At 41.0% G+C, this 14,050-nt stretch overlaps 1 protein-coding gene across 4 annotated transcripts in view; it reads left to right on the top strand.

The window, feature by feature from the left end:
• Nucleotides 1–14,050, top strand: part of METTL8 (methyltransferase like 8) — a 51,071-nt gene that overhangs the window by 20,175 nt on the left and 16,846 nt on the right. For all 4 annotated transcript variants that reach the window (XM_029072094.2, XM_001514324.4, XM_029072093.2 and 1 more), the window contains one exon: nt 4,825–4,916. In XM_029072094.2, the coding sequence (XP_028927927.1) occupies nt 4,825–4,916 (92 nt within the window). The remainder of the gene's footprint in view (nt 1–4,824; nt 4,917–14,050) is intronic.

Here is a 14,050-nt window from a genome sequence, read left to right as displayed (position 1 = left end):
TACGGTGGTTCATTTAGGCTTGCCAAATATTTTTTTGTGTGTGTCAGTCAGTGGTATTTAGTAAGTGTTTACTGTGTGCAGAGTATTGAACTAAGCGTTTGAGAGACTACAGAGTTAGGAGACATATTCCCTACCCACAGCAGTATTCCAGCCTAGAGGGGAAGATAGACATTAATATAAACAAAGTGTTTGTATATAATTTATAGGTGTGTACATCAATCAATCAATGGTATTTATCGAGTGCTTACTACATGCAGAGCACCATCCTAAGCATTTGGGAGAGTACACTACGATAGAATTAGCAGATACATTCCCTGCCTGTAACAAGTTTACTGTCTAGAGTGGGAGACAGACATTAATATGAAAAAGTGCTGTGATGTTGAGGGTGAGGTGAATACCAGATGCTGGAAGGTCACAGATCCAAATGCATAAACAACGCAGGAGAAAGAGGGAGCCAGGGAGGAGAGGGCTTAATCGGGAAAGGTCTCTTGGAAGAGATGTGACTTTAATGGTGTCTAGCAATTGTCCAAGACTATCAATTCTAAAGAATTTAGCATTGTCCAAACAAACACCCATGGCATAATGGGCCTCCCTGGAAACCCAGTCTTGATAAAATTAATGTTCAAAAATAACCCAACCAAGAAAAGAAAATAGAATCATAATGCCTTGAATCTGATGAAGGTCCTAAACTGCTGAGTGACCCTCAGCTCCTGCTGTAGTCAGCTCAGCTAGAGATGAATCAAGGAAAAGGAATGATTTAATATGAAACTGAAAAGGCCATACATAAGAAAATTAGATGCAATGGCACTTGGGAAATTTTAGATTATATACTAAGAAAAAATTCCTGACAATTGATTCTTTTCTTATCTTGGAATAGTCTACAAAGTGATAGACTAATATTCAAAACTGGATTACATGAAGAGAAACTTGATTTCATGGAGAGAAGACAAGCAGACAAGCCTTCAACTGGTCTCCAGAGCATAGTCTAATTGGCTTAATATCTTGATGATGATTCAACAGGGAGAGGCTTCTTCTGGTGTCTTTTTCAAGTACTGTAGTCTCTCCATTGTTCTCACATGTATTAATGCACTTCTCTAACAGAGGGGCTAGTCATTGTTATATTGACTGTATTCATGATTGACTATTCTGCATGTTTGGGTGAACACCATTTAGAACATACCATGAAAGTGCTTAAACTGTGTGTAGTTCATCATCAGTTTATAATAAATACACATAAAAAGCAAAAAATAATAGTTGCAACTTTTAGCACTTAAAATTTGGTAAGAAAAATCCTCTGAAGGATTTTTCAGGGAAGGAAAAAGGTCTCAAAATTATGATATTGGGAAGTATAGGGCTATAGTATTCCATAAGCACTTTATATAAAATTAGTTCATTTTCTCTATATAGTATAGACCTTACTTAATGCGAGCCTGCATGGCAAAGGGAACTGAAAATGTAATTTAAGCCCGCCAATCTGCAGGTCCTCTCCCAATCTTGTTGAAATGTATTTTTTGTCTTGTTTTTCACTAGAAATATGAGGGATGAACAGCAACAGGGGGAAAATGCCATTTTAAAATTTCAAAGGAGAGAATGATAGAGGGAGAGAGTAAACAGAACCCTGGACTGGGGCTCCAGTGGTAAGGCAGCATAACAGTCTCTAAGGAAGCTAATTATACAGATCTGTTCTTGTAAAAATATTCTTCAGTTTATCATATAACTTTTTTTTTTGTTTCCCTAAGATCAAAAATCTTGATCCAGGTACTGGAGAATATATTTACAAGGACAGTCAATTCTTACAGTTGAAGAAAAAAATCAGTTAAAAAAAAAGCCCCTACTGGTCCCTTTCCCAGGTTTAGTGAAATGCTCAACTGGTCTTTTTGATTTTTATCAAGTAAACATCTTCATTATATAATTGTTGTTGATAACAGGCATTGGAATACTGTCCCAAAACTTGTGTGCTTTCCCCTCCTTCCTTTGTAACCATGAGAGGAAGGGGAGGTGGCAAGACATCTAGATTAAAGGGTGGGCTCAGTGGAAAGAGCATGAGCTTTGGAGTCAGAGGTCATGAGTTCGAATCCCACTCTGCCACTTGTCAGCTGTGTGACTGTGGGCAAGTCACTTGACTTCTCTGTGCCTCATTGACCTCATCTGTAAAATGGGGATGAAGACTGTGAGCCCCACGTGGGACAACCTGATGACCCTGTATCTCCCCCAGTGCTTAGAACAGTGCTCTGCACATAGTAAGCGCTTAACAAATACCAAGATTATTATTATTAATTCTTGGTCATTTTTGAATGCTATGGGACATAATCTAAGCACCATCTGAGTTCTGCATGATCAGTAAATGTTCTGATGCTGGAGAGAGAGTCCCAACATTTAAGAGCGGGAAGGTCAGGACAGTCCCCAGACTTCAGAATGACATATATCTTTTTAAAAAAAAAAAAAAATTCCCCAGCCAGCCTACAGAAATAATGATCTGTCATCTAAGCGGAGATCTATGATCAGGTTATAGATCATAAACTGATCTAAACTTGAGAGAGTATAACATAACATCAAACACATTCCCTGCCCACAACGAGCTCACAGTCTAGAGGTGAGCTCACAAGTCTGTAAGCTCAGTGTGGTTGTGGAATGTCTCTACCAACTGTTATATTAAACTTTCCCAAATGCTTAGTGCAGTGCTCTGCACACAATAAGTGCTTAATAAATACGACTGATTGTTTCCATATATTTTGGGAGTTCCAGAATATTTCCCTTGGAAGCATCTCACGTACTCCTGCACCTTCCATGCCCAGGGGTTCCAGGTTGTGCTAGGCTTTCACCTTGGAGCCTCATCTGCACTTCGGGTTTTTTTGTCTCTTAAGCATTATAAGGGACCAAGGGTCTTCCTCTTTTCCAAATCCTGCATTGACTCTGGAACAACCCTCCACTTTGGGATTCTTGCAGGGCTCGGTTCCTTTAATGATAATGTTGGTATTTGTTAAATGCTTACTATGTGCAGAGCACTGTTCTGAGTGCTGGGGTAGATACAGGGTAATCAAGTTGTCCCACGTGAGGCTCACAGTTAATCCCCATTTTACAGATGAGGGAACTGAGACTCAGAGAAGTTAAGTGACTTGCCCACAGTCACACAGCTGACAAGTGGCAGAGCCGGGATTCGAACCCATGAATTCTGACTCCCAAGCCCGGGCTCTTTCCACTGAACCATGCTGCTTCTCAAAATGGCCCTTGGGCGAGGGGTTAATAGCAACCCTGTCACAGCAGTGACAATAACAAGAGTTGTAATCAGAGACAGATGAGCAGTAATAATAATGTTGGTATTTGTTAAGCGCTTACTATGTGCCGAGCACTGTTCTAAGCGCTGGGGTAGACATAGGGGAATCAGGTTGTCCCACGTGGGGCTCACAGTCTTAATCCCCATTTTACAGATGAGGGAACTGAGGCACAGAGAAGCTAAGTGACTTGCCCACAGTCACACAGCCGACAAGTGGCAGAGCTGGGATTTGAACTCATGAGCCCTGACTCCAAAGCCCATGCTCTTTCCACTGAGCCACGCTGCTCCAGCTCACTGCTTCAGTGAATTACACACACACATGCGCACACACAGAAACACATAAGCAGGGGGTGGGGTGGGGGTTTCTTTCCTCCAAAAAAAAGATGCCGTAATTCAATGTCCTTTAAGCCCTTGATTGATATTCACCCTGCCATCAGCCCTGTATCACTTATGTACATATTCATAATTTATTTAGACTGTAAACTTGCTGTGGGCAAGGATTATGTCTACTAACTCTGTTGCATTGTACACACTCAGTACAATGCTGTGCACACAGGAAGTGATCAAAAAATACCACTGGTTGATGGATTGAATAAGGTCTTTTATAGATCTATTCAGCATAGGTATGTGATGGGATTATCCTCTATTTTCAATAATCAAGGTTAACAAACACCTGCATTAGCGCAGATAATTGAAAGCTTACAAATTTCTCATAATCAAAAATTTTAAATTCTGCACCTGAAGCCCATTTCTATTTAGAAAGACATTTGTTCCATGTTGCTACTTCCCTCATTTATAGTCCTGTCCTGGCAAGGAATTGCAAACTTAACCATCATTTTTATTCAAAAGTGTTTCAGCTGTTCTAAAAAAGCACAGCACTTTGCAACAGTAAAACAAGAAAATAATGCCTCTATTTACCCAGAGAGCAAATTCTGTAGCTAAAAATATGTATGGAAAAAGTTAGTTCCTTAGCAAGGTGACATATTTTTTTGCTGGTATATTATGCAGTATATCATTTGAATGTAAATGAATCAGTTTATAGAGGGGGGGAAAAACAGCACTAACAACAGCCATATTTGGAGAGGTTTTTGTGGGGAGGGGTGTGGTGAGAATGGGATTTAAATATGCATGTATATATTCAGAAATGTGTAAAACTTCTCATATTGGTAGCACTGAATATTTGAATGCAGGGAAAAGGCGCAAGAGAATGATTGAGGATGCTCCATTTGTAAATTAACAAAAGACAAATTCACCATTAGAATGGGAGGCAACAACCACATGGGCATTCACATGTTCAGACACCAGGGAAAGACATTTTAGTAGCAGTCAGCTAAGGGACTGTGGAAACTCAAAATGAGGGAAGAAATGAAACAGAAGAACTGTAGGAGTTCCAGATTGCACCACGGTTGTCGGAAGGAACATCTTGCCCCTAATGTATTCATTTGACATTGGAATAGACAATGCAGTTAATCCGTGATGAATCCAGAGTGGAAAAAAAATACGGAAAAAAACCACAATTCAAAGCATGTGCTGAAATTATCTTTTTGCAGGGACCACATGCAGTGGTCTCAAGAAGAAGAAGCAGCGGCCAAAGAAAGAGCAAATGAAAACTCAGCTGTGAGAGTTCAGTGGGAAGATCAAGGTAGTCAACCACAAATTACAGAAAATAATGAATGCCACTGTAGTACTCATTTTACCTCTTCCAAGTTTTTGCCATTTCACTAATTAACTCATATTATTTCTCCATTTTTCCCCTCATTGTTGTGTTGCTTCATTAGCACTTGAGCTGTAAATTCTCTCCATTATCCATTCTTCTTCTTATGGTATTTATGAAGCATTTAAGGTGTGCCAATCACTGAACTAAGTGCTCGGGTAGATCCAAGGTAAGCAGGTTGGTCACGTGGAGCTCACAGTTTAAGTAGGAGGGAATGTGTGTGCTATATTGTACTCTCCCAAGTGCTTAGTACAGTGCTCTGCACAAACCATTTATGATGAGTAAGGAGCCAAGTTAGAACTAGGCTACAGGTCACTTTGGTATATTATTCTTTGTCAATTAATTCCTCTAGGTTTTCCTGAGATTAGAAATATCTATTCCTTGTAGGAAGTCATACTTAGGTCATTTGTGTCCAATCAGTGGAAGGTGAGCTTTGTCCTAGAAACAAGATCTGCTTCCATAAAGCAGCAGAACCTTTGGTTATGTAGCAACTGGAACTTCAGCTAGGCCTGAACTTTTAAAGAACTCCTTTCCTAAATGACCATCTTAAGTGATGGTGAAGATAGTGATCCTTCTTGTGCCTCCTCCATCCTCCTTCTCCCCTTTTACATCAGTCTTTTATACTGAATGCAAGTCATCCTCATCTTAATCAGGAAGTATTTATGGATCATAGATATGCTGCACAATTAGCACATTGTTGTAGGCTGCTCACATGTCTTGCGCCCAACTCCTCCCTCAAGTTGCTTATGTTTTCATAAATGTTTGCTGCTTTCTGCACACATGTAGGCTTGGAGTGTCTTTATGGGCTAAAAGAATTTCTGGGATTTATATGTCGAGGTGACACTGAGCATTTGAGAAAAGAGGAGCAAAAATCAGTGGCTATAGTATTTGATTACTCAGTCTAATGGGTAGAAATGTGAAACCATTACCACTAGGGTTTTATCTTTTGTTGCCAAGTATGTAAAGTGAATCCCTGAAAACTGGAGATGGGAGAAGATATGAAATTTGGAGATAGGTTTTCCAGAACCTTTGAGCAGGGAGATGCAAAGTTAGACAATTATCCGTTGAAATCAAATACATTTTGTTTAACTCTGCCTTACTACATGCTATTGATACATAGCTGGTTTAGGTAGTATTTCAACTTTATGTAAATTAAGCAGTTCTAAAGGTACTGAATTTCATTGTGGAGTAGTAAAATAGTGTCTGTGAGTGGAAGGGAGGAGACTTTTAAGGAAAGTTTTGGATTTCAGCAGGATTAAGAACAATCATAATTTCTATTTATCTTTTAAATTTTCAGTTGTATACCTTTCTCTGAAACAGCATCGGAGAGTAAATACAATAAAATGCCCCATTAATTTAAAACTAGGAGGAGGAATTGATTTTTAAAAATAAATTGATGCAAGAATAGAAGCCTCATCTTGCCATTACATTGATAGAGACAGACCAGCTAAAAAATGTCTTGTATCAGTTTCTGCAGATCAGTACACTAGGGATTTGTTGGACCCAAACAGCAAGAGTATTTCAAAGGTATGAGTCCTCTTTGACCTGAATACATTCAGCAGAGGCCTCTGGTTGTTTCAAGTTGAACATGAAAAGTTTGGGGAATGACTGCTCCTTAACTAGATTTATAACACATCGTGCCCAGCACTATCCCAGTGTCAGCATACAATCAATTACTGAATAATGAACAACTTCCCAGTATGCCTGGAACGGATGGAGTCTGGCCTGTGTTTTTAGCCCACAGATTAACAATGATATCTTTATAAATATTTGAATTGGTGTTTAGATAGCTGACTGCTGATATTCCTGTCCTGCCTTCCAAGTGGAGGAAAAAACAACAACACACAGAATAAGGCTTTCACAGAACCCTGGGAGGACTAGTGGCTGCTGTGGCTATGGGTGTGTCCTGAGCTCTGAGCTCCAAGGAACTGAAATTCTGCACCTTTAGCCACCACACCCTAATGATTTGTGAGGGGGGTTTGTGTGTATTTGTGTTTTAATGTTTCATCATCCTTGATGTGTCTGTCTCTAGTCCCTTCTCCCCACTTATACACTTAGATTGTATAAGTGGAAACAGCATGGCATAATGATTGGAGCATGGGCCTGGGAGTCAGAAGGACATGAGTTCTAATCCCAGCTCTGCCACTTATCTGCTGTGTGGGCAAGTCACTTCACTTCTCTGTGCTTCATTTACCTCATCTGTAAAATGGGGATTAAGACTGTAAATCCCATTTGGGCCATGGACTGTGCCTAACCTGATTATCCTGTATCTACCCCAGTGCTTAGTACAGTGCCTGGCACATAGTAAGTGATTAATAACTGCCACTATATAAAAAAAATTGGGAGCCCCCTGAGGGTCAGGAACCATGTCTAATTCCCACCTATATATTCTCTTCCAGTGCTTAGTACAATGCTGTATACACAGTAAGCGCTTAATACTATTTCTACTACTGTTGCTTCTGCCTGAGTATATAAATGTGAACGAAAAGGTCAAAAAGTCATATAGAAACCATAACATGCTGAAGATAATAGTACATGTAGGATATTCTGTGAAAAGTATATGTTGCTCCTAGAATGAATGGTCATAGAAAGCTGGTCTGCATTCTTTCTCTTGGCTTCAAATACCTTGACAAACATCCTTGCATTTAAAGGGCTTCCCCATTTTTGAATATTACAGTCACTGACTCAACTGTTTGACTGAAGACATGTTTTAGTGTTGCAGGTTCAATATTCTTCTTCTACCTTGCATATGTTTTGATTTGGCTCACTATAGTGTAGGCACTTGGGACTGAACTTCATTCATCAATCAATTGTGTTTATTGAGCGCTTACTGTGTGCAGAGCACTGTACCAAGAACTTGGAAGAGTACAATATAACAGACTCATTCCTTGCCCACAGTAAGTTAATGGTATCATTTTACCATCGTGTAGTCATTTGGTGTATATTTCTTAACCTTGAATTTTTATACTAATGGAGTAATAGTAATTTGGGAAACCAAATTCTTTCTGGGGGAAGGAGGCAAGGTGAGGTTTGTGTAGGAGGAGGAAACTTGTTCCCTAAGCACAGGCAGAACAATTCTACATCCATCGATCAGTGGAATTTATTAAGTGCTTACTATATACAGAGTACTCTACTGAGCATTTGGGAGAGTACAGTACAACAGAGTTGGTAGACGCATTCCCTGCCAACAAAGAGCTTACACTCTGGGTGACTGCTCAGGACTGAGACTTACACTTCCTTTGTGGCGTAAGCTTGGCAGGGGCTTGGCGGGCCCTTAGTTGGCTGAGTGTGAGGAGTAGATCTGATGCTTGAAAAGTAGCCCCGTCTCTCCATGTTGGAAGCTGGGTAACCGAGTTCCTTTCACAACAGCCCATAAGAGTGGTTGCCACAAGAGGAAGATAGAGTTTGGGAAAAAAGACTATTCTCACCTCCATGGTTGCCCATGTCTACTGGAAGGCCAAGGATAAAGTTGAGTCTGAATTTAATAAGCAGTTATCCTTAGTTTGTTTCCAAGAAGTATAAGAATCCAAAGATTTTTCTTTTTCTCTGAATGCCTTTCTATTTAGAACAAGAGTAGGTGAGCAGAGATGCTAACGGTCTTTCAAAAATGCTTCAACTTTGCTCTGAAAGTAGCTGCCTGTTTTGACCTATTTATGTTAACAGTGAACTAGAGTGAAGCTAATGAGAAGGTTATTTTGGGGACCTAGGAAACAGCAGTAAAAAAAAATGAGTTTCCCACCAAAAAAAAAACTGTTGTATTACTGAAATAGAAAGGTTGGGACTAGCCTCTCCCTAAAGAAGCAGGAAAGCAGGCTGGGGAGGACTGCAGATACCACTTTCAAACATTTGGCTTGCTTATTAGCATGTTCAGTCTCATTCTAAGCAAGTGTGCCGGCTGCCCGTGGAGAGACAGCACAAAAGATTCCATTTAAAAGTGAAGACAAAGTGGTAGGTTTCTGTTGAAGCCTTGCTGTTTCAGCCCCTTGGCAGGGCTCCTCATAGCATCATATGTGTCAGTGTACTAATGAAGGAAGAGGGGCACGTGAAGGGGTTACTGTTCCCTGAAATAAAAACAAGGGTGAGCCAATCAGGATTGATGAGATTAATGTGGGGATCTTATTCAGGGAGTGGAGGGGCAGTGGAGTGGTGGAAGGAGGAAGGAACAATTGCTCTTTGCTGAGGGCCAACACAAGTGTGTTGGAAAGGGGTAAACAAAACTAAATTCTGCCACAACTTACATCCCTGCAGTGCCTCAAGGATAAAGGGAATTGATTTATTTGCCACCCTGAGCTCTACGAGATAGGAAGCCACAAAAGGATTGTAGAGTTGCTATTAGAGTAGTAGGCTAGGTTGAGAAGCAGCATGGCACAGTGGAAAGAGCCTGGGTTTGAGAGTCAGAAGTCATGGGTTCTAATTCCGGCTCTGCCACTTGTCTGCTGTGTGACCTTGGGTGAGTCACTTAACTTCTCTGTGCCTCAGTTTCTTCATCTGTAAAATGAGGGTTAAGACTTTGAGCCCCATGTGGGACAATCTGATTACCTTGTGTCTACCCCAGCGCTTAGAACAGTGCTTGGCACATAGTAAGTCCTTAAAAAATACCATCATTATTATTATTGTTATTATTACTATGTGCTTAACCTTTTTTTTCTAGCACTGATAAGGTCTGAGACCACAGCTGTTAACATTTTTTTATTTAAAAACCTTTTCCTGGGCCATGTACAGTTAGCCAGTAGTCTCAGTGCCCTCCTCCATCACCCTGGGCTCCGTGGACTCCAGGAAAATGAATGACCTTTTGCAGGCATGGGATTGGACTGATCTTCCTCCTGTCCCCACCTTCCAAAATGACATGTTGCAGAGCCACCCATACACTAGTGACCCCCAGTTCTAGCTCTTTGTATTTTTTCTTGTGGGGTAGAGGAGAGGTTCTGGGATTTTCCTCTCCTATCACAGTCGGGCTCCAGCCTCTCGGCTTCTCGGCAGCGAGTGGGAGAAGTAGCGTGGCCTAGTGGTAAGAGCACAGGCCAGAGAGTCGGAGGACCTGGATTCTAATCCCGGCTCTGTCAATTCCTTGCTGTGTAACCTCGGGCAAGTTGCTTAGCTTCTCTGTGCCTCAGTTTCCTTAACTGTAAAATGCAGATTCAGTACCCATTCTCCCTCCTGCTTAAACTGGGTGGGACAGGGACAGTGTCCAACCTAATTATCTTGTACCTATCTCAGTGTTTGGCACATGGTAAGCACTTAACAAATACCATAAAAAAAAAAAAAAACCAAAAAGCTGAGATGAAGACTTGAATAGAATAGAATAGAAGACTTGAAGCCAAAGCAAGAGGGTGGGAAAGAGAGAAGGAACAGAAAGATAAATTATTCTTCCCCTGTCTAAAATTAGTTGTCAAACCCCAGTGCACCATCATTTGCCTCTGGATTATCAAATGTCTAATTTCCTATTGTTCTCAGCCTGTAACGCCCATACATTTTAGTATGTTCTGTAAAGCCATAACAAGCCTGGTAAGTTGGCATTATTCTTGGCTCATCTCTTTCTTTCAGCCTGCCACCAAATCCTGTCTCTTCTACCTTCACAGCATCACTAAAATCCACCCTTTCCTCCCTATTCAAACTGCTACGCCATTGAGCCGAGCACTTATCCTCTCTCACCCTGATGACTGCACCAGCCTCCTTACTCAACTTCCTGTTTCCTGTCTCTTCTCTCACCAGTCCCTGCTTCACTTGCTGCCCAGATCATTGTTTTAAAAAATCTTTCAGCCCATGTTTTCTCACTCCTCAAGAACTGACATTTGATCACCTGTCCACCTACACATCAAACAGAAACTACTTACCATTGGCTTTAAAGCACTCAATCACCTTGCCCTCTCCCATCTTACCTCCTCCTACAACCCAGCACTCTCACCTTCCTCCTCTAACACCAACCTGCTCATTGTACCTCGATTTCCTCTATCTTGCCACCACCCCCTCACCGTGTCCTGCTTCTGCCTTGAAACACCTTCCCCTTTCATATCTGACAGATTCTCCCCACCTTCAAAGTCTTATTAAAATCACATCTCCTCCTAGAGGTCTTCCTTGATTAAACCCCCATTTCCTCTACTCACTGTTCCTTCTACGACAACCTTGCACTCAGATTTGTACCCTTTATACACCCGATCCTCAGCCCCACAGCACTTAGGTAAATGTCTACAATTTATTTTAATGAATTTTATTCCCTCTAGACTGTAAGCTCTTTGTGGGCAGCGAGCCTGTCTACTGCAATCTCCCAAGGGCTTAGTACAATGCTCTGATCACAGTAAGTGTTCAATAAATATGATCCATCAATTGATTATGTTTCTTTTTGGGAGAGAGGTCCTTTTCCTTGGATGAGTAGAGAAAAATATTCTTGGCAATTTGAGTGAGAAATCCATACTATTCTTTCCTTGGAAAATGTTTCTCCTGACCTAAACAAGATATCTGTGTGTAGGCTTTCTGTTCTTGTGTCTCTTCTTGCATGTCTTTCCCACTGTACCATTTAGTGCTTTTGACATCATAGATGTATCTATGTTCTGCATCTACCTCTTCATCCCTTTCATTACACAAATGCCTATCTTCTCATCTCCTATGCTGATTCTGGGTTTTTTTGTTTTGTTTTGTTTTTTGGAGGGGGCATTACCCCCCAGCTAAGCAGCTATAAGGGCAGTGGGGTTGGGTTGGGGGTGGAAACAAAGCTACACCTCTATTGCTGGTCCCACTTTTTTCTTTCCCTTCCCCAATACGTTTCTATTTCTATTAGAGGAACGTTTCTAACATTCCTCTAGGTTTTCTAGGGATCAAAATGTGTTTATCCACCCCTTTCCCAAGGGCAGCGTTTACCTTGTCCTTGCTTCCCTTGTGTCCAATTTGATTAATTTATATCTAATCCAGTGCTTAAAGTAGTGCTTGACACATAATAATAATGTTGGTATTTGTTAAACACTTACTATGTGCCAAGAACTGTTCTAAGTGCTGGGGTAGATACAGGGTAATCAGGTTGCCCCATGTGGGGCTCGCAGTCTTCATCCCCCTTTTACAGATGAGGTAACTGAGGCACAGAGAAGTTAAGTGACTTGCCGAGGTCACACAGCTGAGAAGTGGCGGAGCTGGGATTAAAACCCGTGACCACTGACTCCCAAGCCCGTGTTCTTTCCACTGAGCCACGCTGCTTCCCCATAGTGAGTGCTCAACAAGTATAATAGTAATAGTAATAATAAATGTAGGTATCTTCTAAGGTTTTCAGCCATAGTTCAGCTACTGTACTTCAGACCAGCCTTGTAAATAGGGACTGTTCCACTTGCCTAGAGTGAATGATCACTTATGAAAGGTAAGTAGTAGAGAATGGCATAGTAAAGATTTGGTACTTGTGGACAAGGCTGCTTTGAAGGTTGGAAACTGCATGCAGTGCACTTTCAAATATTAAAGTTTAGACTTACAGTTTTCTTTAAGAGTTTTTTCATTAGTCAGGAAACTATATCAGTGATCTCTAGACACATTGAAATTTCCAACTTTGAGAGTTCAGTTATTTGCGTAATCAGTGTGCAAAAATAACCTTAAATTGCTTTTTGTTACATAGCAACTTAGAATAAATTTTCATAATTCATATTAATCATATATGTGTGTCAGAGAGACATAGATGGTTTAGTAGAATTTCTTGTTTATGATATTAAATATGATTCAGGATGAATATTTAAAATTGGCTAGAATGTGTCATATCCCTTCTTAACTGCATGAATCTTTGATTTCATAAGTGAATAAATGAAAAGCCGTTTTATCCTGCCGCGGTTAGAGTGGATTACCACATCCCTTTCTCTGTCATTAGCACACATGGGCTTGAGGGAGGCTATAACCAGAATAGGGCAAACAGCCATGCTATTCCAAGGAAGTTTCTAACAGCATTAGCACACCTGCTCAGGAGATCAGACTGGCAAGAATGTGGGAAGGTCAGGTTTCTTCAAACTAGTTTCTCTAATCCATTATTGGCTCAAACTAATAAATGAGTAGCCCTCAGGTTGAAAATAAGCTGCTCACTAATGGGAAGGGAAAATTCACACTTCCAAGTCACCACATCTTGTTTAATGTTGTATTCCATCAGATTCGGGGAGCTAAATTCTGAGCTGGACAGATATCACCGTTGTTGCCCTAAGGATAATAATGATGATCATCATCTGAGGAATCGGAAGGCTTTATAGAAGACCAGTGGAGTTCTGCTGGGAATGAACCCAAATTTCTTATAACTTTGATTATATATATATTTCATAGAGAAGCATTATGACCTAGTGGAAAAAGCATGGGCCGGCGGAGTCAGAGGACCTGGGACCTAATCCCAGCTCTGCTGCTTGCCTGCTGTGTGACCATGGGCAATGCACTTCACTTCTCTGTGCCTCAGTTATCAGCATTAAAATGAGGATTGACAACTTAATTTGCAGCATAATGAATATTTGGAAGAGAGTACAACTGAAAAAAGTGACTGTCCTCTGTCAGCCTCACTTTCTGACCTCCTCCCGATGCCAAATCCCGACCTGCTCCCACTCCAGATATCACTTTGATTCCAGCCTTATCTGGACAAGTTATTATCCTGTTCCCTGCTACCCAACAAATATTTCAAGAGAATGTGTGCTCTTGGATGCAGGGAGAATGTTGTTTTGTTCAACTCTTCTAAATGCCTGGTACAATGCAGTATACATCTGTCTGCTAAGACTTCAGGCCGTTAGAGACAACTACAAGAGCTAGAAGCTAGAGCACTCAGTGGGCAGAGAGCCATGTAGTCTTACACCCAAAAAAGAGAAGGTGGGTGGTTTTGAGGGTTTAAGACTTGTACCACAGTTTCAGAATCTGGGGATTGAGACATGGAGCCTCAGGGTAGTTCCAAAAGGGTCCTTAATCATGTATCTAACCTAGCTCTGAATGGCTGTTGTGGATAGGCAAACTTCAGGCCCTGTAATTAGAGTAGGGTCTCTTTTCTGTGTCCTTCCCTCCCATTCTGTAGCATTTCCTGTTTTAGGAATGGATTTGTTGACACAATGTAATGTGGGCACACTTACTAG

Source organism: Ornithorhynchus anatinus, chromosome 9, assembly GCF_004115215.2.
Source record: "Ornithorhynchus anatinus isolate Pmale09 chromosome 9, mOrnAna1.pri.v4, whole genome shotgun sequence".
Classification (NCBI taxonomy): domain Eukaryota; kingdom Metazoa; phylum Chordata; class Mammalia; order Monotremata; family Ornithorhynchidae; genus Ornithorhynchus; species Ornithorhynchus anatinus.
Note: the sequence above shows the minus strand (reverse complement) of the source record. Positions and strands in the feature narration are given on the sequence as shown.